The sequence below is a fragment of the Panthera pardus genome, unplaced genomic scaffold (genome assembly GCF_024362965.1).
Source record: "Panthera pardus isolate Hobbes unplaced genomic scaffold, ASM2436296v1 HiC_scaffold_27, whole genome shotgun sequence".
Lineage (NCBI taxonomy): Eukaryota > Metazoa > Chordata > Mammalia > Carnivora > Felidae > Panthera > Panthera pardus.
Genome location: NW_026526843.1, coordinates 36,060,930 through 36,088,662, shown reverse-complemented (window position 1 = coordinate 36,088,662; position 27,733 = coordinate 36,060,930). Strand labels below are relative to the sequence as shown.

General features: G+C 41.6%; 2 protein-coding genes across 3 annotated transcripts in view; one reads left to right on the top strand and one right to left on the bottom strand.

Moving 5' to 3' along the window:
* TRPC5 (transient receptor potential cation channel subfamily C member 5) overlaps positions 1-27,733 on the bottom strand; it is a 266,576-nt gene that overhangs the window by 69,868 nt on the left and 168,975 nt on the right. The window lies entirely within an intron of this gene.
* Positions 114-27,689, top strand: TRPC5OS (TRPC5 opposite strand). Its single transcript, XM_019426884.2, has 4 exons — positions 114-317; positions 9,838-9,884; positions 19,503-19,591; positions 24,584-27,689. The coding sequence occupies exon 4, from the start codon at positions 24,692-24,694 to the stop codon at positions 25,025-25,027; it is 336 nt and encodes a 111-aa protein (XP_019282429.1). The 5' UTR covers positions 114-317; positions 9,838-9,884; positions 19,503-19,591; positions 24,584-24,691; the 3' UTR covers positions 25,028-27,689.

Sequence of the window (27,733 nt, the reverse complement as noted above, 5' to 3'; positions counted from 1 at the left end):
CCCAGGTTTAGGGAGAAAGAAGGTCTTGCTACTATTAAACAAAGAAGGGATGTGTGTGTGTGTGTGTGTGTGTGTGTGTGTGTGTGTGTGTGTGTGAAGGGATAATGAATATCAGAAGTAAGGTCTTTGGGAGATAAATGAAATGCTTCAATGTTTCAATGTCCTCCTAAACAACAGAAGGACTATAGAAGAGAACTTGGGAAGAGAAAGGCAGAGATTTAGCCAGGGGACCTTCTACTGGGTGGCCACCATCTCTTAATTACCCAGACGAAAGAGGAAGTTACTTGCAATGTGATAGAAGCTCCTACAGTTGACAGGTAAGCCATTGGGATATGGCACTTCTATTTCTGAGGGCCATCTTTTTCTAATGACTCTGTGAAGGGCAACCCTTCACTCCCAAGATGAGTTCCTTCATAAACAATTCACCACTTGCAAGTGTTGGAGAGGACACTGAGCATAGATATGTTTTGCTAAGGGAGGAAGGGATGAGCTCTCTTTCCCCTTTGGGGAAAGCACTTGCCCTTCTCTTTCAGATGTCAGTTTTCACTTCTTATAATCTATATTTGGAGCCCTGTGTCCATTATTCAAATGGGATACATACTTCCTGTCACTGACAGAAATACCATTCAAGCCAATTCTCTTTGTTTCTTGCCAGCCAGGGGTGGAAAGCCTATGGCTCTTGCAACCACAATTTGGAGGAGGACCACAGACAAGTTAAGACCTAATAGCCTAAGGGAACAAGTGGATTCTCTCTCAAACTATCTTAGTTTCTGCGTAATGTAACTTCCAGATGATTCTGTTTCCGATGAGGATCAAGGTCATAACTGATCTACACTACCCAGACTTCCCTAGCAATGCTTACTTGCCTTAACTGTGGTTGTCATATGCTTCTCTGAAGAAATGAGGTACAAAATTGTAACCAACAGACTCAGAAATGCTGGGCTTCTGAAGAATATGGTGGTTGGTTTTGCTTTGCTTTGCTTTTCCTTTTTTCTTACAGTTCTTAATATTACTGGGGGCGTTTTAGTCACTCACAGCCACATTTCTTAGGTATCACACTGTGTAGTCACCATGCCCAAATACCGGGGAGCTTTGGTTTAACACTATTCTTAGGATTCAGTTTGCAAGGCCTCATATTGCTGAGACAATGACCTATGCGTGCTCAGATTTGTGTTGCAGAATGCTCTCCCAATCTTGGCCATATGGAAGATTAACTGGCAAAAGGGATGGCGATGTGGTGGCAGAGCGGTTGGAGATGGTGGGGGGCTGATTAGGAGTCTGTTGTAACTTTCCAAGTGAGAGGTAACAGGGCCTGAATTAGAGTGGTGGGAGTTGAAAGGAGACAATGATTATGGAGATATTTTGGAGGTGGATATGACAATATTTGGCACTCAACTGCACGAAGGGGTGTAAGGTAAAGGAGAGTTGAGGGTATCTCTGCCATTATGTCATATAAGGGAACAGGTGGAGGACTGGGTTTGGGACAGATACTGAGAAGTTCGTTTTAGGTATGGTTGACTTATGGTCCAGATTTGTCTGATATCGAAGGAATTCCCAGCACATGGGATTTCCAGTGCTCAAACCTGGAAAGTCCTGGGCAAACTGAGATGAGTTGGTCACACTAAGTTTAGGATCTGTTGTGGGGGGTTGGGGGCAGGATCCTGGTAGCTCAGTCGGTTAAGCATCTAACTCTTGATTTTGGTTCAGGTCATGATCTCAGGGTTGTGAGATCGAGCCCTGTGAGATCGAGCCTCTGCGCTAGGCACGGAGCCTGCTTAAGTTTCTCTCTACCTCTCCCTTTGTTCTTCCCCTGCTTGCTTTCTCTTTCAAAAAAAAAAAGATTAAAAAAAAGATATGTTGGATTTGAGGTGTATGCAGACAGTGTCCGGGAGGTGTTTGGGCATGTAGAAGCGGTGTGTACAAAGGACATCAGAGTCAAGAGGCATAGTTTGGGGGGTTGCCTATGACAAAAGATGGGTGACACTACAGGACTGGGGATAATAACTAAGGGAGAATACACAGCATGAGATTATACCTCTCTCAAATCCCCTGTGCAATTCTAGATCCTTGTGAACATAAATGAATGAATAACATAATTGACTAAGAGTAAGAGGTGAGTGAATAAGACAGCAGGCTGCCCTTTGAGGCACCTGTACGTGTACAGGTTGGCTGTGGAAAGAAATCTGAGGCTGAGCCACAAGAGGGCAAAAGAGAACCAGAAGGGATGATGATGTGAAAAAATGTCAGGGAGGAAGGGAATTTCAAAAGGGTGGAGGTTAGGAAGATTAATATTGAGGACAGGAGATTGGTTCTGGTAATTCATGTATCACTGATCACCTACAAGAGAACAGTTTCTGTGGAGTCCTAGAGTCTGTGGCGTTCTGAAATCAGATTATAAGATGCTGATCAGAGAAAGAGAAGAAAGGAAGTATGAGTAGCATAGATTCGTCTTTCTCCCACCAATGAGGGGAAGAGAAAGAATAGTTTTCTCCTTTAAATACCAGCTCAAGATCCAACTCTTTTTTTATGTATATTTTCTGAGAGAGAGAGAGAGAGAGAGACAGAGAGAGCATAAGCTGGGGAGGGGCAGAGAGAGAGAGAGTGGGAGAGAATAGCAAACAGACTCCACTCTGTCAGCACAGAGCCTGACGTGGGGCTGGAACTCAGGAGCCATGAGATCATGACCTGAGCCAAAACCAAGAGTTGGACGTTTAACCGACTGAACCACCCAGGCACCCCAAGATCCAGCTCTTCTTAAGTTTTTCGGAATTATTGCCATGCCTGCTGTTCTCCTCCTTCTCAAAGTCCCCACAGCACCAGGGGCTATACCACACTATGTAGGAAAAAATATAACTATGTGTGATATACTTCTTTATTTTCTAGTAGCTTCAGTGTGCGTGTTTAGTCTCGCTCCGAAACTCTGAGCTTCCCTAGGGCAGAGACCATGGCTTAGATCTCCCATAGTGCCCACAAGAAAGGCCTTCAAGAATATTTGCTAGTTGTTAACTTGGGAAGGGTGGAAAGATTCTCTAGTTCACATCTTCTCGACCTCCACGGTATTTGCATTTTGGGCAGGATAAGTCTTTGTTCTGGGATACTGTCCTGAGCACTGTTAGGGTGTTTAGTTGTATCCCTGACCCTTACCCACTAGTTGCTAGTGGCACTTTCTTATCACCACCCTACAGTTGTGACAACCGAAAATATTTCCAGAGGTTGCCAAATGTCTCCCAGGGAGGGTGTGGGAATTGACTCAGTTGAGATCCACTAATCTAGGTGACCTGAGCCTAGCTTAGTTACCCCCTTGTCCTTCAGCAGGGGCAATCCAAAGCCGTTTCCCATCGAAAAACATTGGTGTCCAGTTCACAGCCTCCAAAGGGGATGTATAACTTTCCCTGGTTACTCACTTTCAGTTCTGAAACCCTTAAACTCATTTCTTTCTCTGCCTCTCCCTGGAGTGAGTTAATGGCTCAGTGCTCGCACTTAAACACAAAGTACTGAAATGATGTCAACACACTTCCCTTATGATCCTGAATATCAAAGCAAAGCCAGAGACATCTAATTACAGTAGTGGTTTGTAATGTTTCTACAACTGTAAGCGAAGCATTTATTAATTTGTTCACAACGTGTAACTAGTAGTTACTAATACTCATTCTTTTCAAAGTGTTTTTCAAATATTTATATTATAACTCTGTCTGTAGCCTCCTCAGAGAATGGTCAGAGGTTGGGGGACTCGGAGAAAGAGAAGATGTATAAAATAAAGGTACAGGAGTTTTCAGTGCCTGAGCAGAGTGGAGAACCCAGGAGTCCTGGGCTCTCATTCTTTAGGTTAAACCTGAAGTGTCTTCCTGACATTTTTATGTATCATCCCAGTGGGGCCCATGGTTCCCCAAAGACATTTCATGTGGGTTGAGCTCGACTGGGGGTGAGGATAAGGAAAAAAAATGATATCTTGTCCTGTTCTATCACCATTTTCCAGAACCTCAGAAGGTTCCTTGGTAGTGCCCTATGAATCTTCCTACTGCTGCTTTCTGGGAAAGTGCAATAAACCAGTCAGTACATTTTTATCGAGTACATGATAAATACTCTTAAGACACCAAAAAGTGTTATGAATAAAAGGAGTAAGGTTGAGCAAGGCATAGCTCATTCTTCCTGGTTCTTACTGGAGCATGTTAATTTATTGAACTAAGAATTTTCCATATATTCTTGGATTTTGGCTCCACGACAGCCTTATGGAATAGATATTATCAGTATCTGGCCTCTTTTTTACAGGACAGAAAATATGAGGCTCAGTGATGTTAAATCACATGCCAAGGGCATATAGCTACAAAGTTACAGAGCTGCGATCCAAACCCATTCGATCTAACTCCAAAGTCTGTGCTCCTATACACTATGCTAATGTGATTCATTTATCTGGTCCACTTTCTCTCCATTTTGTTTTTCAAATGGGTAAGCGATTCCATTTTATAGAAGGAAGAACTGTGGACCAGAAAGTATAAATGACTTGCCCGGGATGACATGGTGGTGGTGGTGGTGGTGATGGTGGGGGTAGGAGTGGAAGAAGCTAGAAAAACACATTTTGTTTCTTATACTGCGTGTGCTTTTTCTCCTTATCACATTATTTCTGGTTTAGAAGACAAGATACCTCTCATTCTAGGAAACAATCAAAGAACTAGAAAGGGAAGCCTGCCATTGATTGTGTGATATTGAATTTCTGAATTCTGTGGCACTGACAAATCAGGTGATGGAGCCATTTTCTTTCCCAATGGATATTGGAGATACTTCTTTCCCATTGGATAATGGATATTGGAGTTAGCCTGCCAGCAGGCTTTGAGGGGAGAGTACATTGCGTCCCTTCAGGATCTTCCAGGAGGATTGAAGACTATACTGAATATATAGAATATAAATAAGAAGGGAGAATATTGAAAGAATATACTATACACTTTGACCAGAGAGCGGGGCTAGAGAATTTAGCTGCCACCAAAGGAGAGGTTCTCTATAACATTACTAAGTTGCTTCTGAGTCACTTTGAGGAGAGAGAGGGAGGAGAAATGCAGAACCAACTGGCATCTCCCAAGACTTAACTGAGTGATGGTTGGGTACCTGGAATAACCTTGGAATTCCCCTTTACGCCCTTATGCAATGAACTCCCTCCCATCATTGGGTCAAGGTGAATAAATTAAAGGGATGGGGCTAGGCTTTTGTTTCCCCGAGACTTAGTTTTATTTTTGTTTGATATAGATAGCATATTTACATGCAAGAATTCACTGTTCTGTTGCAGAATGTGGATTATTAAGCATTATCATTTCTCACAACCCCAGGGATTACTGTAAATCCTCAGAGAATTTTGTTACATTCAACAGTCATAAACCTGGTTATTCTTACCCTTTCTCAGTAATTTACCAGGAAAGAATCTTCACGAAGTGTCCTTTTTTGCTTCTTTTCCCACAAAAGTGGTCATAGCTCAGAGGTTTTATACAATTGTAACCATCTTTTCCTTTCCAGCCATTGTCCATGCCACACGCCTGGAGGTCTGTCACCAAATTTTCACACTTTCTTTCCCATCAAAATCATCTCTTTCCCATCCTCATGAAGTGGGCAGAACTGAATAATAAAGACTGAGCTGGTGATGAGTGGCTTTAGTAAAGGAATCTGAAGATCCTTAAAGCTCTTTCCTTCATTCTCTGAGGTTTCTAAGGCCAGACACCAGTCCTGTAGTGTGGTGACCCTGGAAAGCACTTGGGCTCTGGAGTCCATCAGTTCTGGGCTGGAATCCTATCTCGGCCAGTTACAGCCATGTGATCTTCAGCAACAATCTGTTTCCATCTTTGTAAAGTGAGGATGGTATTCATTTGTTGCTGCTGTTTTTCTGACCACCCGGCCATTTGCCTAGCTCTTTCCCCCCAATTCCTTCAGCTATTCTTTCATTTTGAGCTTTTCCCATCACTTTTGACTCCGCCCTGTGATTTTGTAGGCTACAGATTGTTCTTATGTACACTTCAACTCATTGCTGTGCAGACCTGCCCTTGGTTTTGTTTCTAGAATGAAAACCCCACGAGGGCTAGGGCTGTGGTTATTTGTGCTTACCATCATATTCCCAGAACCCAGCACCATATCAGGCACATAGCAGGTGATCAATCCACTTTTATGGGATTAATGAATGAATAAATGGATGAATGAATTTCCAGATCCCAGTGCCCAGATCAGTCCCTTTGACCTACTGTGGTACGCAGCCTGATATAAGGAGTGGTTATATTCTACAAGATCAGGCCCTGTTCAGGCACTAGCCTGTGAATCTTGCCATGGATAGTACCCACAGATCTCAGTTAGCTCATTCAGGGCTGATACTGAGTCATCCTGTACTTGCAGGGTTAATAGGACTGTACAGGCCTCTTTAAGTTGAGAAGGATGGCAAAAATGATTAGCTGAGCCAAAGTGAACAAATGCTCTGAGTTCAGCCTTGTGAAGCTTATTTATACTCCCTTTAGTGCAGTTGTGGTGTGTTTGACATCTTTCTTCTTAACTGCCAATTGCACGTAAGGGCAAAAGCTGTAGGGGTATCTCCTGCACTTGAGTTACATGCAAAAGCTGCAGGTGTATCTCTTGCACTTGCTGCAAAAGCTGTTGATGTATGTACCTCCCGGACTTGAGGTACGTGCAAAGTTGTTGACGTACCTCCTGGACTTGGGAATGCCTAGTACCTCCTGTACTGGAGAACCCTTTCTTCTATATCTGTTACAAACTTGTTACAAAATGTAAGTGTCCTAGAAGGAGTTGCAAGACCACCTTGACTAAGCAAAAAGGTTCCGGGTCGTGTGTTACCTAAAAGAGGGTCCCCTGGTTTCTTGGGGGGTTATCAATTCAGGGGTTGCTTCCTGTGTTACAGTATAAATACATCTGGCTGCAGTGAGGCTAGAAGGAGTTTATTTCCTGTTGCAGTTGGATAAGGTAGGATTATGTCCGTTCTTTTTTATGTCCAAGAGTGCAGCCTGAAACTGCAGGATAATTGAGGTAACGGCAGAGGCAAACTAGTGAGGGTGGGGGTGAGAGCTGAAGGGAGGTTTTTTAAAAAACTTTTTTCAACATTTTAATTTATTTCTGAGAGAGACATAGCGTGAGTGGGGGAGGGGCAGAGAGCGAGGGAGACACAGAATCCGAAGCAGGCTGCAGGCTCTAAGCTGTTTGCACAGATCCTGACGTGGGGCTCAAACCCACAAACTGTGAGATCGTGACCTGAGCTGAAGTTGGACGCTTAGCCAACTGAGTCACCCAGGTGCCTCGAGCTGAAGGGAGTTTTTAATTGAAGTTACTTTTAGTAAAGAGGCCTTAGGCATGTACAGTCCTATTAACTGCAATTTAGTCAAGGTCTAACCAATGGTTAATTAAGGCAAAGTCAGGGCTTATCCAGGAGCACAGTCTAGATAAGGCCTAGATAAGGCCTAGTTGGGGCTCAAACCTAATTAAGCCATGGCCTTGGCATAGTTAGGCCTAACCAGGGGGCAGCCAGGTTCAAAGCCTAGTTAAGGCCTAGTCAGCCTGAGGGCTAGTCAGCCCAGATAAGATAAAACTAGAGCCTAAGCCTACTTATGGCCTAGTTGCCCAGTTATAGTCTGGATAACACAGTTAAGGCCCTGCCAGGGCCTAAACATAGTTAAGGTCTAGTCAGAGTCTAGTTAAGGCACAGCCAGGGCTTAAATGTAGTTAATTACTAGTCAGAGTATAGTTAGGTTTAGTCAGAGCATGGTTAAGGCCTATTAGGGTCTTATTAAAGTTTAGCCAAGTCCTAAGCCTAGTTAAAAGCTAGCTAGCTTGGTTAAGGCCTCATCAGAGTGTTGTCAAAGCACAATCAGTGCCCTAGCCTAGTTTAGGTCCAGGCAAACACCAGTTAAGGCCTAGCTAGGACCCAAGCCTAGTTAAGTCCTAGTCCTAGTCTATTTAGGTCCTAGTAAGGGGATAAAAAAAAGTTTAGTTCTAGTCAGAGCTTAGTTAAGACTTAGCTAGGGTCGAAACCTAGTTAAACTATAATCCGAGCTAGTTAAGTTCTAGTCAGGGCTTCAGCCTAGTTGAGTGTTAGAGCCCAGTGAATGCCCAGCCAGGATGTAAGCCTAGTTTAGATTTTGTTAAACTCTAGTTAAAGCCTTGTCAGTGTTTAAGCCTATTTAAGGTCTGTCCAGAGCCCAGATAAAGCCTAACCTTAGTTAAATATTAGTCAGAAACAAGTTAAGGTATAGCCAGGGCCTAAGCTTAGTCAAGGCCTACCCAGAGGTCTGTTAAGATATAGGCAGGGCCTAAGCCTAGTTAAAAGCTAACCAACATGGTGTAAGATCTCCTCAGAGTATGAAAAGGACTAGCTGTGGATTAAACCTAGTTTGTGTTTAGTCAGAGACCAGTTAGGGCCAAATTCTATTTAAGTTTCAGTCAGAAACTACTTGAGACAGATCCAGGGCCTAAGGTTATTCAAACCTAGTCAGAACCTAGTAAGGCCTAGTCAGTCTTGTTAAGGTATTCAGAGAACCCAAACCTAGTTAAAAGCTAGCCAGCCCAGTTGAGGCCTAACTAGGGGTAAAGCCTAGTTCAGGCCTAGTCAGAGCCCAGTGAAGGTTTATTCAGAACCGAAGAGTCTAGTAAATGTATAGCAAGAGCCTGAGACTAGTTAAGGGATAGTTTGTCAAGTTAAGGCCTAGTGAGTTTATTTAAGGCCCAGCTAGGGCCAAAGCCCAGTTGAGGCTTCATCAGCTCAGTTAAGGCCTAGTCAGGGCTCATTTGAGGCTTAGGGTTCATTCAGTTCAGGCCCAATCAGAGCCTAAGACTGGTTAAAGATTAGCCAGCCCACATAAACATAGTTTAGGCCTAGCTAGAACCTATTTAAATCCTAGCCAGGGTCAAAGTATAGTCAAGGTGTAGTTGGAGTCTAATTAAGGCCTAGGGAAGCCATAGTCAGAGTCTAGTTAAGGGATATCAAGTTCCTAAGCCCAGCTAAGACTTAATCAGCCTAGTCAGAGCCCATTTAGCCTAGCCACGGACCAAGCCTCATTAACATATAGTCAGAGTGTAGTTAGGGCGCAGCCAGGACCTAAGTCTAGAGAAGACATAGATAGCCAGAGTCTCATTTAAGGCATAACAAGGGCCTGAGTCTGTTTAAGGTCTATTTAACCCAGTTAAAGCCCAGAAGGGGCTAAACTTAGCTTTGTCCTAATCAGAGTGTAGTTAAGTCTAAGCCGGGGCCTAGGCCTAGTTAATGCCTAGTTAGAGTTTAGTTATGGGGAAGCCAGGGCCTACATCTAGTTAAGGCCTAGTCATCCCAGTTAAGGCCTATTTAGGCCTTCACTTTGTTCAAGGCTAGTCAAGACTAGCATAACCAATTTATACCAGTTTGCCCAAGACTTTCCATATTTAGCAAAGTTCTGGGTCCTAGAAAATCCCTTAGCCTCTGGTAAACCAGACTGATTGGTCGCTCTAGTCAGGGTCTTTAAAAACAACTTTTCTTTGCCTTGGAATTTACAAAACATATTTGTAGTGTATAGTTTTAGTTTATAGTTTACAAAACAGATTTTCAACATTATTTCATTTGATTATTAGCGCATCTGTTTGAGATGGTTGTTATCATCATCCCTAATACACAGATGAATAAATTCCAGTTTACAGGGAAGTGCCTTCCTTGATGCTGTCCGGTCAGTGTCAAAGGCAGAGTTGAAATCAAAATTCAAAATGTTTGAATTCAAAAGTCAGGTTGTTCTTTTTTTTAAGCTACAGCAAAGGGGCATCTCCCCATAATTAACAGTTGTCTAAGTTACAAAAGTAATACTTGCTCAACGTGTTATCATCATCCTTATTTTTCAGATCAGGAAAGTGAGTTATCTATTGTGAGCTGAAGTGGCCTGCCCAAGGTAAGAAACCTTTTAAACTTGAACTCAGTTTCTTCTGCCTCCGAATCTCTTTTTTCTTTCCCCTTTAAAAATAACCTCTCTTTTTCCTCCATCCTCCCTCCTTCCTCAGTGTCAAACACTTCAGTAGGTGTCTGTCAGGTGTCAGAGGTGCTTACCTACGTCTATTATCTGAAGTCCCTCAGGCATTTGGTAGGCTGTACTCGCAGTGACACTTCCGGTTTCAGCCTGAGGTTTATTTATTGAACTGATGCTTGTCGTCTCATCAGGGGCGTGTTTGTTGAGTCTGGCAGCAGAGCTGACTTTGGTAGTAGAGTCAAGCCTCAAGTACTTGACCTGCTGTGATCAAAGGATGGAGACACTGAAGGTAAACTTGGTCTGCTCGGTAATTCTTGGGAGGGCGACTTGATGCATCCATGTCGTAATGACATTTTGGGGACTAGGGAAAGAGATCAGGCCTCCCTCTCCGTTACTGTGGATTCAGCTGCCAGAAGGCACTGAGAACTTGGCTTGCCTTTTCCCGGCTGTGCCATTTCTGTTGCCTCCTGTAAGCCTACCAGGGGTGACAGGTGTCTCTGTGAAAAAGCCTGTATGTAAATATAGCTGTATCTTCCACTATGTTATCCTGAGGACAAAATAGTTGCCACCCCCGCAGAATGTAGCAGCTTCTGGATTGGATGCCAATGGTAGCAATGTGCCAAGCATGAAGTATCCTGTTCCCCCCACCTCTGCCAAGGCAACACCAGCTTCCTCTTCAGTGGTACATTTAAAGAGACAGCCTCCATTCTTCTTGTGTGGCAGTGATAGAGGGTGAGAGCTTTCAACGTGGTTGATCGGTGGCTTGGATGGTGGCACTGTGGACGAGGCCACTCGGATGCACTTTTGGTAGAGATGCTTTCTTGGACTGGGATTTCCTGCTTTCTGCTGTTAAGTTTCTTTGGAGAACGATTTGGTTTACTGTCTCGTGCGAGAGGAAGACAGAGCTGGTTAGCAAGAAACAAATGATTTATTCGGCTGAGCAGCTGGTAGATTCAAACGTTGCTTTCTTTCTCGAAGAGAGCGCCATTTGGGAATGGCATTATTTTCTCTGACATTCACATGGTGCTTCCCCACATGAACTCAGGTCTTTAGATGACTTCATGTGTTTGTATCTCCATGAGCTGGTGAAACACTTTTAGCTTCAAGGCATTGTGGCATAGGCAGGGCATATCTCTCTCCTAACAAAAGATCTGGAAGGCCTTTCCTTGAGGACTGGGGGCTCTGCAATGTAACGTTGGAGGCTATGGAAAAAGAGCAGAGAACTAGGTTTCTGATTCTATCACATTCTAGCTATGTGACATCGTCTTCACTCTCTGGATGTCAATTTTCCTAAATGGAAAATGGAGGCAATAAACTCTGTGTTGCCCTTGTCTATGCCATATGGTAACTGTGAAGATCAGATGATGAAATAATAATGTGAAAACATAGAAAAAGTATAAAGTCCTATAAAAGTGTTAAAGGATTATTAGTCCCGTTATTCACTCAACAACTATTTATTAAGTACCCACTAGGCACCCTTAAACAAAACAGAGATCACTGTCCTGTTGGGGTTTACCTTCTAGAGAGGGGCACCATTAAAAAAATAATAATCATGATAAATAAGTAAGCTGTACGATATGTATAGAAAGTGATACGTTATAAGAACCGTGAAAAAATAGAACAGAATAAGGAATAAGGAAGACCCAGGCATGCCAGGTGGGGAAGGGGAAGTTAAATTTTTAAAAGGGTGGCATGTGTAGTGCTCACTGAGAAGGTGAGACATAAGCAAAGGGTTTGAAGGGGGTGAGGAATTTGGTCATTCAGATACCTGAGCTGAGAACATTCCAGGCAGAAGGAACAGCCAGTGCAAAGTGCCTACGGAGGAAGTGGGCTGGGAGAGTTTGGGGAATGGCAAAGTGGCCAGAGGGGCTGGAACAGAGGGAGGGGGAGAGAAGTAGAAATGAAGTTGCAGGTTACATCTGGGAGGGCCACGCAGGCCATTATAAGGATCTGGGCTCTCTTTAGTCTGAAGGAAATGCAGAGCCATTAGAGGAGGAGAGATATGGTGTGACTTGTATTTTAAAGAGATCACTCTGGCTGTCGTGTTGAGAAGAGACTGGAGAGAGGCGCAGGACATCCTCTCAGGAGGCTGTCGAAATAAGCAAGGTGAGAGGTATATGGTGGTGGTTGACAATGACAAGTTATTAGATTTTGAATATATATATTTAATTTTTTTTAACGTGTATTTTTGAGAGACAGAGCACAAGGAGGGGAGGGGCAGAGGGAGGGAGACACAGAGTCCGAAGCAGGCTCCGGGCTCCCAGCTGTCAGCACAGAACCCGACGCGGCCCAGCACAACCCACGAAGCGTGAGATCATGACCTGAGCCGAAGTCAGACCCTTAACCGACTGAGCCACCCAGGCACCCCTAGATTTTATTTAAAATAAAATTATTTAAAATAAAATATTTTGAAGGTAGGGCCAAAAGGATGTTGGCTGTGGACTGTGGGGGAAAAAATGGAGTCAAAGATAAACTCAAGATTTTTTAGCCTGAGTAGTAAGAAGGATAGACTTGCCATCTACTGAGCTGGAGAAGGCTATAGGTAGAGTAGGTTTTGGAGGGAAGACCAAGGATCCAGTTTTGGGGATACTGAGTTTTAGATACCACATGTGAAGGCAATTAGATATACAAGGATGAAATTCTGGAGAAGAGTCTGAAGTAGCTAAATAAACTTGGGAGTCATCTGCATATAGGCGTTATTTACAGCCTGTGGGAGATCATCAAGGGAGTAGCTATCAGTGGAGAAGAGGACGACTTGGGGAGTGATCAGCCATGTCAAGTGTGGAAGCCACTGGGGACCTGGACAAGGGTACTTAAGTGGAGTAGCCATTATATTTAATGAAAAGTGTGTGTTTTAGAACAGAAATATTTAACCTGGTAATATCGAGCAAGCGTGCCTTGAGATTCCCGTCTCTAGCTAATATTAAAAAGGGAATTCCGCGAGTGATCCTGAAAGGACAACTTCATCCAGCCCTTTGCTTTCACTTGAGCAGCAGGCTGGTCTCATATTGGGAGGGCTCTTGCCAGACCAAAGAGCTGTGGCCCTGATGTGCTTTCCTGAGTGCCAAGCATATAGATAATGGGATGAACTATTCACCCATGTTTAAAATGCTAACCTTTGGCCCCTTCGGGAACCTCGAGTGGTGGAGGTTTGAAATCTTCAGAGGCAAAGGAAATAAGAAATTCATGCCCGAGGGCAAAGCATTTTTCTTTATAGGATATTAACAAGCATCTTCTCTGCCTCCCTTCCTCCAATTTATTCTGATTATATCTGTCTCAGAGGTCAAAAATGGAGAAGTGTTATTTTTTTATTTCCATGGATCAGTATATGGTCTTTGGGTGATTTTACTGTTCCTTTAGGTTTTTGGCATCTTTCCTTTTCACTAGAGCGTTCTAACTGTAGGTGCACCCTGGGAACAATTGTATGTGAGGATGAGGACAATGAAATGGTTCCCCTCAAGGGGACTTGTGTCCTCTGAGCCACTTGGTCAGCCACCCACCACGGCCATCTTGTGTTCTTGTTGCCTTCTTAACACTGCTTCTTATTCTGCTGGTGATTGGGAGCTCCTCCCAGAGCATTACTAGGTAGACCCCAGTGTAAGGGACAGCACAGAGGGTCGAGAGAGCAAAGAATCAGATTCTTACTCTTGCTCTGCTACTAACCAGCTGGGTAATCCCGGCAACTCACTTATCATCTTTGGGTCTTTCACTTCCTCAGTCGTAAGAAAAGGAATAATCCTTATTGCACAGGATGTTATCAGGATTAAGTAAGTTAATGTATGTGAAGGTACTGGGGATGTAATTAGCAGTAGAAGGAAACCATGAAACACTGGAATGAACTGCCAAGGGAGGTTATGGATTCTTATCTTGAGATCCTTAAAAACAGAAACACTCTTCCTTTGATGGATAAGCAGTAAGCACATTTGCAGGCAGCAGGAAGAACTATATGACCTCTGATCTTTTTTCCAGGTGGAAAAAGAAATGAATCGGGTCTCTTCTGGCAAGCTGGCATTTGCCACAGAAACAGAGAGGAGGCCCTGACTGGTGCTTAGTTTTGCTTGTGTCAAACTTCTGAGAAGTATTCTTGGAACTCAGGGCTAAATCCAAGCTAGTATGGTAGAGGATAAAAAGTATACAAATATATTCATATATATGATATGATATATATATATATATCATGCCCCCTTTCTCACCCAAATGATTCACATGAGAAGATCTGGAAGTCTGGGCTGGTTCAGGTGAAGTCATGCCAGACACGGGGTAATGGCTGTCATTATCTTGCCTTAGACTTTGCCAATCACTTTCCAAGTGTTTCCAAGGAATCGCTAGTTAATGTTTTGAAAGATTCATTGCCATAAGGTCAAGTGGAGGGACTTCTCCACACAGCTGGCAAATACACTGGAGGAATAATAGCCAGTGAGCAGTCTGATGTGTAGCCAGCTTTTACCAGCCAGAGCTAGAAGCCAGAGTAAGCACGTGCTTCAAAGGCAAGAAGGAGTTAGGCGAGGAAGATCCACTAATCCTCAAGGATTCCCTACCTGATTGGTCTCAGGTCTCCTGAAAGGGTTAGGTGGGAGCAAGAGTTACAAGACAGTCCTGTTTTCTCATATCTTTACCCAAGTTCAAAGTCATGTCAGTTCTATCTATGAGATAAATCTGGTACTTCCTTCCAGTTTTTATTTTTATTATTATTTTTTTATTTTAGAAAGAAAAAGAGAGAGTACATAAGTGGAGGAGAGGGGCAGAGAGAGTGGGTGAGAGAGAATCCCAAGCAGATTTCACAGTCGGCATAGAGCCGGACATGAGTCTCGATCCCACGACCCTGGGATCGTGACCTGAGCGGAAATCAAGAGTCAGATGCTCAACTGACTGAGCCACCCGGGTGCCCTCCTTCTAGTTTTTGTAATACCTGCAGCTATCTCCCCTCCTACCTTCCAGGGGTCACTAGACAGTACTCAGGATGCACCACACACTGTTTCCTGGATCCTGGAGTTTCTCCAGAACAATTACATTAGCTAGCATTTATTGAGAGCTTACTATATACCAGGCACCATTCTAAACTCATTGCATATATGAACTCCTCTTTCTCACAACTGTTATTACCTTCATTTTGAGGAAACTAAGGCAGAGGAGTTGAGCAGCCTTCCAGTTAGTAAGTAGAAAAGTTGAGATTCAAACATAGACCTGTTTGACACAGATCCTACCCTTACAACCACTGGCATCATATTACTGTCTCTCCCAAAGAAAATACACAAGTAAACAAACAAAAACAATTTGCCTTTTTCCTTCTCACAAATCTGGGGAAAGATGTGGAAATAGAATCCCTTTTCCTGTTACTCCCAAATTTTGTTTTTGTTTTCCTTACTTTAGACCCTGTCCTCTGCACTGATAATATTTGAAAGCCAAGAATCTTTTTAGAAGTATTACAGCTCCTTTCAGGCTCTCTGGGGGGCCTGGGGGCTTCTCACAACAGCCAAGATTCAGGGACAAGCCTCTGCAGGGTCCCACCAAGTCAAGATGGGGGGGGCCTGTTTTCACGTTTGAATAGTGTTTTGAGGAAGCTATTTGTCTGTCTAGGAAAATAACGAAGAGATAAGTTTCAAAAGTGGTTGTTTTTCTCCGGTGACTAAGTCGTCTTTCTGAAGGGTAAGCAAGAATTTGTGATTCTCTCTGCAGCAGTGAGCAAATTTGGAGGAGGAGGAAAGAAATTCAGTAGACTTCAGTTTAAATTGACCATAAGGACATTTCCTACTCCCTCCTTTTTCCAGTTTCTGTTTTGAATTTTTCATATATTTTCAAGAAGGGACCATGTTTAGCTCCTCAGCTGCACAATCCTTTCCTTTCTCTCTTGATAAATTAAAGATGGTTCATGGGGATTTTAAATGTCAGATCCTATAACAGGCAAATGCCTTATTGCACACAGTTTTTTTTTTTAAAGGCAAAGGTTTGTTGCTTTTTAAAAAAGGAGTTTAAAGGGTAAATACTGTCGCGCTGTTCATTGTCGCCCCCAGAAAGCACCAGCTATGTCAAAATTATAAAATTTGACTTTTGGGGACAAGGACCTCTTGATGTTTCCTCAGGAGTGTGGAGGAAAGCAATGAGAAGTAATGTCTGAGGGGGTGCTTTTTTTTTTAAATCTATATTGAATGCATGTATCCAAATGGTGCTGCAGCACCAGAGAAGAAAACATTATGAAAAAATTTACTGTTCAGGGGCCCCTGGGTGGCTCAGTCAGTTAAGCATCAGACTTCGCCTCAGGTCATGATCTCACAGTTTGTGGGTTTGAGCCCCGCATCAGGCTGACAGCTTGGAGCCTGGAGCCTGCTTTGGATTCTGTGTCTCCCCACTCTCTGCCCCTCCCCCGCCCGTGCTCTGTCTTTCTCTCTCAAAAATAAATAAACATTAAAAAAATTTAAAATAATAAAAGTTTACTGTTCGTAGATAGGAACCTGGCACCTACACTCACCAAAGGCACATTTTAATCTCTCCCACATAGCTGCCTCTGTTCCCCTTGGCTATGAACTAATTTACCTTGCCTGATGCAGAGAAGCTTATCAACTATAAACATAGACCCAGAGGACTTGGATTCCTTTGCTCCTTTTCCATCCTGCTGTTAGACACTTATTGCCGGTTTGCTAGTTATGAGCATCACAAAATAGCAGGGTAGGACTATCAGCTAAAAGAAAAATGATGGCTGTTGATTCGTTAGGCTGACAAAAATGTCATAAGAGTGAGATGAATAAAAACCTGTGGGGTTAAAGACCCTAGCTATCAGATGGCTAGCATGGCCTCTGCCCTTAGCTGTCTTTCTGTAAGATGTGGGTTATGTCATCTTGTGTCAATTTATAACTCCATCTCGCTATAAAGCTCTCTTGGTTTACTAAGCACTGACATGAGGACCCTTCTCTGTACCTTCGGACTTCACTCCATTTTCATTGGCTGTGATGACTGGCTTGCTAAACCCTGGCGAGACCCTCATCACTGTCTTGCTGTCCTTACTGGTGTTATAGGAAAGAGACCTGAAATTAAAAGTAAAACAATTTTTTGAGATATAACATACATATGGTGAAGTACACAAATTTTAAGGGTGCAGCTGATTTTTTTTTTTAAATACTTATTTAAGTAATCTCTCCACCCAACGTGGGGCTTGAACTTATGACCCTGAGATCAAGAGTCTCATGCTCCTCTGACTGAGCCAGCCAGGCGTCCCCAGCTGAATGTTTTTTGTAAACATATATAATCAGGGGCGCTTGGGTGGTTCAGTTGGTTAAACATCCGACTTCAGCTCAGGTCATGATCTCACGGGTTTGTGAGTTCAAGCCCCGCATTGGGCTCTGTGCTGACAGCTCAGAGCCTGGAGTCTGCTTCGGATTCTGTGTCTCCCTCTCTCTGCCCCTCCTCATGCTCTCTCTCTCTCAAAAATAAACACTAAAAAAAATTAAACATATATAATCATATCATGACACAGAACCTTTCCAGAACCTTAGAAAGCATTTTCATATCCCTTGCTAGTCAGTATCCTCCCACCCAAAGGTAACTACTTCGTTTACTTCCATTCCATAGATTTGTTTGCCTGTTTTAAAATTTCATGTAAATGGACTTATACAGTATGCACTTTTATACATCTGGTGCCTTTCCACATTCTTGTCCGTGCATTTTTGTGGGCATTTGTACACTTTTCTTTTGGCTGTATACTTAGGAAAAGAATTGCAAGGTCATGCAATAGAGGTATGTTTGGTTTTAGTAGTTTTTTTTTTCATTTTTTTTCATGTTTATTTTTGGAAGACAGACAGAGTGTGAGCAGGGGAAGGACAGAGAGAGGGGGAGACACAGAATCTGAAGCAGCCTCCAGGCTCCGAGCTGTCAGCACAGAGCCTGATGAGGGGCTCGAACCCACGAGCCTCGAGATCATGACCTCTGAGCGGAACTCAGACGACTGAGACACCCAGGTGCCCCGGTTTTAGTAGTTTTCTAAAGTAGTTGTACCAGTTAATACTTTTACCAACAATGTATGAGGGTTCCAACGCATGTTCTTCTCAATGCTTGGTATTGTTAAGTTTTTTTTTTCAAAGCTAAATATTCTGGTAGGCTTCTGTGTGTCCTATTGTGGTTTTAATTTGCATTTTTCTGATGAGCAGTAATGAAAACCTACTCACATGCTTGTGGGTCATTCAGATGTTCTCTTCTCTCAGGTGCCATTTAATTCTTATAACATTAAAACACGGATTCTCTTTAAAACACGGATTCTCTTTTTTTCTTACTGATTTGAAAGAGTATAAAAATATAGGTATATACTGGATACGAGCCTTTCATTATGTGTACTTATTGTGAATATTTTTTCCCGGTCTGTGATTGGCCTTTTCACCCTCTTAAGGTGTCTTGTAATAAGTGGAAGTGCTTCATTTTTATGAAATCCAATTTATCAGTCTTCTTTCCTAGTTCATGTTTTCTTGTGTCAGATAAGAAATCTTTGCTTACCACGGTCATGAAGATATTTGCTTACAGTTTGATCTTGAAGATTTATTGTTTTATCGTTCATATTTAGGTCTAGGATCCATTTACAATTATTTTCAATTTTGGTATGTGATGTGAGGTAAGGGTCATGCTTCTGTTGATTTTTTTGTCCCTGTGCTAGTACCAAGCTGTTAAAATTATGTAGCTGTAAAACTAGCTTTGATATCTGATAGTATATGTCTTCCAACTTTGTTCTTCTTCAAGATGTTTTGGCTCTACTAAGCCCTTTGTATACCCTTGTATGTTTTATTTTATTTTATTTATTTTATTTTTTCTATTCTAATTTTATTTTATTTTAGAGAGGGAGAGAGCGGGCAGGGAAGGGGGGCAGAGAGAGAGAGAGAATCGTAAGCAGGCTCCATGCTCAGGGTGGAACCTGACGCAGGGCTCAATCCCACGATCCTGGGATCATGACCTGAGCTGAAATCAAGAGTCAGATGCTCAACCGACTGAGCCACCCAGGCGCCCCTCCTTGAATATTTTAGAATCTCTTTATCCAGAGTGCTCTTTGGGGATGGTTTTGAGCTTCTTGACTCATTAGCCACCCCACGCCCTCACAGTTTCAAAATCTAGGCAACATTTTGAAGGAGGCACTGGTAGTGTGCTTTGTGGCAGTCCCCTTCCCTCGAGTGAGAATTTGTCTCTGAAGTACCATGAGACTGTGGGAAATTCCACCCAGCTTTTCCCTGCTCAGAAAGGAGCCTAATTCAGCTGACTTCCAGGTGAAGAAAACTAGCCCTGCATTTCAGGCTTCTCTAATTTCCAATCCATTACACTAACCTCAAATGTTATGCAGAATTTTCCTTTTCCACTGTCGAGTCCCTCTGCCTTGTGGACAAAACTCATCTTCAACTTGTGCCCAGAATTAGCAGACGTCTCAGTGAAGCAAAAAACTCTCGAATACCAGGTCATTTAGGAAGGGTTCTGTGCTCTTTGAAATTTTAGTTCATCTTGTTCTTGTTTCCACAGATCAGGGATATCTTTACTTGTTGATTTTGCAGTTTCTTTTTGTTTTGTTTTCTTTCTTAGTTCGGACAGGACCATTCGCATCCCACGTGAACGTCCAGAGAACATTCCATAGAACCTTGACTTTCTCATCCATCTCGGCTCTATCACAGGTGAGTAGTTCATGAGTGTTTGGGCCAGTTCAGTAGGTCAGTGGAAGGGCAGATTAAATGGGACGCAACCTTTTTTTCACAGATCATGAGGATCCCTGAGGGCACTGCTCAGGATGTCTCCATCCCTCTGCCTTAGGACTCACAGTCAACTTGGATTTCAGCCAGTTTCCATGGATGGCAAATGAGATTAACATTCTCAATTCTATCCCTGTTTAGAATTCTCAATTCTATCCCTGCTTAGAATGAGATGTCAGGTCTGGCCCGAGTGAGGCAAATTTTGCTCCTGCTCCCCTAGATGCAACCTCTATTCTGTTTTTTTTTTCATCATAGATCATTTTGCATTCTCTAGGATGGCATATGAATGGAATCATACAGCGTGCATTCTTTCATGTCTGACTTCTTTCATTAAGTATAATGTTTTTGATATGCATTCATGCTGTGGTCCCTATCAGTATTGGCTTTCTTTTTCTTGCTGATTGGTATTACATTGTACGAATATACCACATTTTGTTCATCCGTTCTCTTTTTAATTGACAGCTGTTTTTTTTGTGCTATTATGCACTATTATGCATAAAGCTGCTATAACATACATTCTTCTGAAAGTCTTTTTGTGAATTTCATTTCGCTGGGGTAAATACCTTGGAGTGGAATTGCTGGGATCAAGTGTGTGCTTGCTTAGTTTTATAAGAAACTGCAAGACATTTTCAAAGAGGTTGTACCCTTTTACACTCCCGCCGGCCATGTGTGAGAATTCTGGTTACTTCACATCTTTGGTCAACATCAGGTGTTGTCAGTCGTTAATGTTAGCCAGTTTAGAGTATTATTGTGAAGTTAACTCGTGTATCTTTGATGACTAATGATGTTGAATATGCCTTCATGTGCTTATTAGCTATTTATTTTTCTTCCTTTGTGAAATGTTTGTCCATATCTTCCCAGTTTTTAATTGGTTTATATCTTTTTATTATTGAGTTGTAGGGGCACTGTTTTTTTTTTTATTGAGGTATAACTGACATACAACATTAGATTAATTTCAGCTGCACAAGAGAATGATTTGATCTTTGTATATATTGTAAAATATTCACCACAATAAATGTCATTAACATCTGGTTACCGTACATAGTTACAAAACACTTTTTTTTGTTATGATAATTTTTGAGACCTACTCTCTTACTAACTTTCAAATATGCAGTCCAATATTATTCACTTTAGTCCTCATGTTGTACATTACATCCCCATGACGTATTTATTTTACAACTGAAAGTTGGTACCTTTTGGCTCCATTCACCCATTTCCCCCACAGCCCATCCCCCAGTAGGGGCTCTTTGTATATTCTGGTTATAAGTTCTTTGTCAGATATCTGCTTTGTGACTATTTTCTCAGACTGTGGACTGCTGCTCATCTTGTTTCTGGTGTGTTTTGATGAATCGGTTTATCTTTGTTACCCCTTGCTACCCCGGCTGCAACTTAATAATATTTACTGAATGAAAGAGCTAGTAGTAGTTGTCTCTCCCTCCAACCTATCGGTACAATAATGCAAAAATGCACCGTATGCTTGAGAAAGGGATGGTCAGGGGAGTTTTTTAGGCTTGAGGGTCAGAAATCTGAGGAGATTATCTTTAAACTGAGACCAGAATGACAGGAAGCCATCCATTTTTTTTTTCCCCTGGGGAAAAGGGATCCCAGGTAGAGGGAATAGCTAATAAAAAGGCCTTTAAGGAACCTTCATAACACCGTTGGTGGAAATATAAATTGGTGCAACCACTGTGGAAAACATACGGAGGTTCTTCAAAAAACTAAAAATAGAACTACCCTATGAGAACAGTGATTCCACTTCTGGGTATTTATCTGAAGAAAAGAAAAACACGAATCGGAAGAGATTCATTCACTGCAGCATTATATAATAGCTAAGACCTGGAAGCATCATACATGTCTATCAATGGATGAATGGATAAAGAAGATGTGGTATATATACACGATAGAATACTACTCAGCCATAAAAAGAAAGAGGCCTTGCCATTTGCAACAACAGGGAAGGACCTTGAGGGTATTATGCTCAGTGAAATAAGTCAGGCAGAGAAAGACAAATCCTATATGATTTCACTTATATATGTGAAATCTAAAAAACAAAACAAATGAATAAACAAAACAAAGCAAAAGTCATAAATACAGAGAACAGATCAGTGGTTACCAGAGCAGAAGGGGGTTGGGGGTTGGGTGAAAAGGGTGAAGGGGGTTAATTGTATGCTGATGGGTGGTAACTAGATTTATTGTGGGGATCGCTTTGTAATGTATGCAAATATCGAATTATTATGTTGTACACCTGAAACGAATTTCATGTTATATGCCAATTTGACCTCAATAAAACACAAATAAAAATAAAAAACGAAATACGTAAGAGTTATATAAAAAAAAGGGCCCTTAATGTAAGTTGAGGCTAGGCACAAACTATCCAAAATACCCCTTTAAGCAAACTAAGGTGTCAGAAGTTGGTTGCTTTAAAAATTACCACAACTGGAATACCCTGATGCTATACTCTTCCTCTTTCTTAGTACTACAGTACTTAGTAGTTTCTCAACATCCTCCTTGCCTTCCCTAAACCCCCAGGTCCTAGGTTTCAAGATGCTCTGAAGATAGGAATTGTGGATTAGTTAACACGATGGTCAACAGGGTTAAGGCTAGGTCAGGAATTTTTTCCCCCTTAAAGGTGACCAAGTGATAGAAGAAATAAATCAAGGTTTGCGTATGTAATAAGTAGCTACATTTATCTTTATAAAACAGCAAAATATGAAGTGTGCTACCTCTCTGCATTTTACATTTAGATTGTAGAACGTAAAAGTTTGTCAAATCAATATCAATTCATTAAGTGGAATACAATCTATTTTGGCAGTTTTGCCCAGTTTCGGGAGAGATGGAAGAAAAGATGATGGGAAGGGATAGTGGAAGATGGAGATACAGAGAGAGTCAAGTAGAATGAAACACAGAGGTGAATAAATGGAGGTATATTGAGCAAGAGGAGAAATAAAAAGAGTTCTAGTGGGAGGTAGAGAAGCTGAGAAACAAAATGGGTAAAAGAGAAGCCAGAAGTCAAATAAGTTTTGTGCGAGTATATTTGTCTTGTGCCCTTGGGCTAAAGGTGTCATAATAGGTTATTGCTTCCTTTGAAAAATGTGATGGTACTCCCTAGTAATATTTAACACACACCTTTCTTTTGTGTTTCCCTTCCGAAGAGCTGATATATGCTCTACAGTAATGCCAAATTCCTTGCATGATTTCTTTCCATTATTTCCTTCCACCAAACTGCTTTTTCTCTAATCAAAAAGCAGAGATTCTTTAAGTTAATAAAATAACCTCTAATATCCATTCTCCCAAATTTCAGAGGGGAAGTTACCTCCAACCATAATTGTGCCTTCTGGTCATCATGGGTGTGATCCTTACCGGGGCAAACTTTATGTGTACTGTCAGGATTTTTGGACAAAGAAAAATGTGTGGTTCCGAAAAAACTTATGCTAAATGGAGATAGTATATAAGTGAGTGGGTCAAAGCAGGTCCCGTGGAGACCAGCAAGCTCCATGTGAAAATCACAGATCCTCTGGCCAGTGGTTTATTGTACTCTGATCAAGGTCTAAGGAGTACAGTTAGCTGGAGGTAATGCCTGTGGTTTTTGGGCCCCACTCTGGTCAGAATTGTTAGAAAAGGGTATTGATAGATCTGGCAATATCCTAAAGGAGTGAGACAGATAGCTGCTCCTTAATACTTTCTACTAGGAAACGCTTGACTGAGGCTGGAGAAATAAAACCAGCCCAATTTGTAGGACTGGTGGCTAGAAGTTCAATGTGTATATATACCAACAAAAATAATTGGTCAAAGGTATATAGCTAAACTGGTCAGCCATGGACTGGAGATGTATGCCATAATAAATGGAAAATTACAGACTGGACTATTGCAGGAAAAACAATCTGGTGAAGGGAGATATGAAAATAAATCAACGAAAGAAATTTAGCAATTTATGTAGGATATATACCAACTCATCAGAATGGAAAGACAGAATATTAAAAGAGGAGATAATCTGACCCCCCAAACTAATGTAGACTCTACAGTCTTGGGGACTCCAAGTCCCAACTCAGCTCCTTTGTCAGTTCAATTTAAGGTTGCAAAATGAGCACGTGAAGCCTCAGGACTTATGGACATGAATGTCCTAGATGAGGAAGAGTGGGGAGAAAAGTATGAATCAAACAAACGAATTAGCAATACGACGAGACATGTCAAATTATGAAAAATTTGCATCTGCAACAAACTCATTTTTAAGAGGTCATGTTAAACCAGACACATATGTGAAGTAGATTATACTGGGCCAATCTTTAGATTTTTTTGAAACAACGAATATTGCCTCATACAAGTATAAACTGAGGAAGAGGTTTTGCAGAGCACGCCAGACATGCAGATGAGAATCGTATGTCCACGGCTTTAGACAAAATTGAAGGAACTAGCTGCTAGATGTGAAATATTGGCAGTAATAGGAAATGACCAAGGAACTAACGTTATAACAGAAGTTGTCCAAAATTTGACAAAAGACAACGGCTGTGGGACTTTCATTTCACAAATTCCCCAGGCTGGAGGGGCAGCTGGAAACCTTAATGAATGGGATGCTAAAAACACAGAAAGAATTAGCAGCACCAGATACAAGTGGCAATGGGGTAAAGTGCTAATAAAGACAGAATTAATTGAAAGACTCTGAGTGAATATAACTTCCTCTATAGAGATGTTCGTGAAAGACGGACAAGTAACCTATACTCTCTTTGCCCTCAATTCCTCTATGAAGAGAGAACGAGAAGTATAAAGGAAAGAGAGTGGAGTAGTAGATCCTCATAAGGCCAACAAAAAGGAGGATCAGTAACTAGGGATGCTCTTTTAACTTCATCCTATAGCCAGAAACTGTGGGATAGATAAAGCCTCAAGGATACTAATCTTTATGTTTCTCTTTTCTATTATTAGATCTGCTTTGTTTTCCAACCATAGTACCATTGCCAGTCCCACAGGATCCATTGTCACCAAGAGCTACAGCTTTTAATAATATTTATCTACTGAGGAGGTCATTGAGGTATGGAGTCCGTATCAATCCCTGTGCTGATTGATGGGCTTGTTGATTGTATTGCCCAGCTAATAAGGATCGCTGAAGAGCTTTTACAGCTGATTGCACGAGAGCAAATGCCTTGTGCAGAGCAAAATGGTGCAGCACAAGTGATGGGAGAAGCTGCGTCTTCTCCTCAAGAAGAAGATACGCTGCCAGAGCTCGCTGAGCTCTCAGATTTAGAATCAATACTTACACCAAGAGATGATGAAGACCTAATCCTTGACATAGATCAAGCAATGTTAGACATAGAAGACTTATATGAAGATGTTCTCTCTGGCCTAAACGATGACTTAAGAAGTGGATAAGACCACATGCCCCCACCGGCACGTGAGAACAGATAGTTTTTCTGTTTTAAAGATATTTTGATTTTTCTGAGTGTTAGCAATGAGTTTTCTCCTAGTTCCGTACATTTTCATTATTAATACCTTATAGAACAAGTAATATTAGATTTACTGCCAGTAGAAGCTGGTCTCTTTTCCTCTTTATATTCCTTTTAAAAGCTCTGACTTGAGCCTTATGATTCCTTCCCTGCTTGCACTTGTTCACCTGTTAGAATTCCTAATAACAGAAGCAAACAATAGCATAACAAGAAATTTCTCACTTAACAATGGAGTGAAGACCTCATGGATAGATCACATTTTGGAACCCAATTTCACTGTGCTATGAATGGAAACCTAAAAAGGAATATCCCCCATGATGGTATTATAGTGTATACATCACACAGAACGACATTGGGACACTTTTACTGGAAAAGATATAACTACTTACTAGGCCTTGAGGAGAGGATGTGTCAACTAAAGGGTGCAATTTTGAAAAAGCTGATAAACTGTAGAAAAGTTTTCGGATAACTTTTGTCAGGGAGAAACCTTTGAAAAAGCTGAGGCCAAGAGGTTCCGATGCACGACTGTTCCCTCAAATGCACACTACAATGAGTCTTCCATATGGTTTCCCAAATGGAAAGGACAAATTATACCAGATAACAAAGAGAGTAGTACTATCACTGGAAGGCCTAAACAAAGCCCTACAAGGGCTGTTCACCAATGGAGAGTCAAATGCTTTATGGCATAGGCTCAGAGATGATGGTCCACAAATGGAAGGGGATAAAGTATATCTTCTTTAGTATAGTTAGATTTATAAAGAATAGTTGATAGGCTTATTATAGTTAACCTGCTGCACCCTTGACACAGAAATCTTAACTATTACGATATGGGAGCAATAATTAACTTAAATAAAATATGGACTGGTATTTAGCCACAATAATTCTAGAAATACCAGAAGGGTAAAATGGAGTAGTTGGAGGACTGCCCCCCCATATCAAAACAGAAAGAGACCCAATAAATTTATGGGGAATTCATTGGTCATACTAATTCCCATGCCATTCAGTAGTCTCATTTCCATTTGGAAAAACAGCTACCCTTCATACAAGCGCATGGACACTGTGGTCCTCCTTCCTAGGGAATGGCCTTTGCATCTCTTAACACGGCCAACAACTCGGCAAAGACATAAAAGTGTCGCTAGGACAAATTGACATATGCAAATTGTGAAGAAATGACATATAGAAGCTCATCCATGTGGATGGAAACCAGACTATACCAATTCATATAGAGTAGTAAAGCATATTATTGTCAAAAAGATTGAAATACAGATGCTGCATCTAATCCTAAGCGAGGTCTACATACATAGACAATTAGCTGCTTTTAAAGGCAAATGGAGGGTGGAAATTATAGACTACACAGCCAGGTCTTGTTTGGATGAGCAGTAGCAGGAGGGACATAAATCAGTTTGCCACAGAATTTCAGGATAAGTACATGTAACAAATTGAAGAAAAAGACTGCTGTATCAAAAAAAAAAAGCTACCAAAGACCCTTTTGAAAATCAGAAGAACTTACGGAGCGACTCAAACATGTTAGCATGAGAAAGTTCCACAGAAGACTGCTATGTTGAAAGACTGAAAGAGTAGAGGAGGATCCAGGACACTTGGACGGATGAACAAAGACAAAGAGGAGAAATCCAAGTTTTATCATCAAGCAACTACTGTGGATAATGACAAGCCATACCAGACAACAGATTGAGGGACTTTGCTGTTGTACTAATTGGACAAATTGAGCATTACTTTCCTTGGGTAGGGGACTCTAACTATGCAGTATGTCCAAAATGGAAAATAAGAGATGCAGTGCAAAGGGACTGTGCCAAATTAACTAAAATATAGCACTGGGAAAACAAGAAGAAATGGTTCATCCCATCATTCCATTAAGAGCACTTTTCTAAAGGAAGATTAGTGGTAACAGTTAAACAAGGAAATCTATACATGTAGCAACCAAGAAGAATAACAGAGAAATTGGATAAAAGTGAAAAGATAGAATCTATGCTTTAATTAAAGGTTTAGAAACAGCCAGGGAAGCTATATACTCTCCCACTAGGAATTTGGACTTTAGGAAATTGGGCTATAATTTTGTGTCAAAATAAAACGCAAAGCAGGAGTACTTTGACAAGATCCGGAAACATCCAAGGAAAGACCACCATTCTGCTACAAATTCTATTTAGCAAGTGATTTAACTGTAAATGGACAGATCCGGTGCTCCTCAAATATGATAGATGCTGAAGGGTAGCTAGTCCCCCAAGGAGAACTCTGGAATATAGACTTCAGAACAACACCACGACGGATTAGTGTGAGCTTCTCAAAAACGTGAATATTAATGAGAAAACACCAGCAACCATACCAACTCAAGCAGGTTATTCAAATACATCATGAGAAATCTGTGGGACTACTCCAGGCCTTGAAACAAGATGAAGCTTGAACCAGCCTATAAAACAACTAATGGTCAACATGGTCCTTACGTGTCAAAGCTGGAAGATGCTACAACCTCATAACATGTGAAGCTGGCTCGCCTCCTGACTAGATGTGGAAATACTGTACTATAATGGCACCTTAGGATTAGATAAAATATATCCCATCGTTTGCTCTGATTGCGTGATTATATGTGTTTAGAAATTGTTAACATGCAACCCTG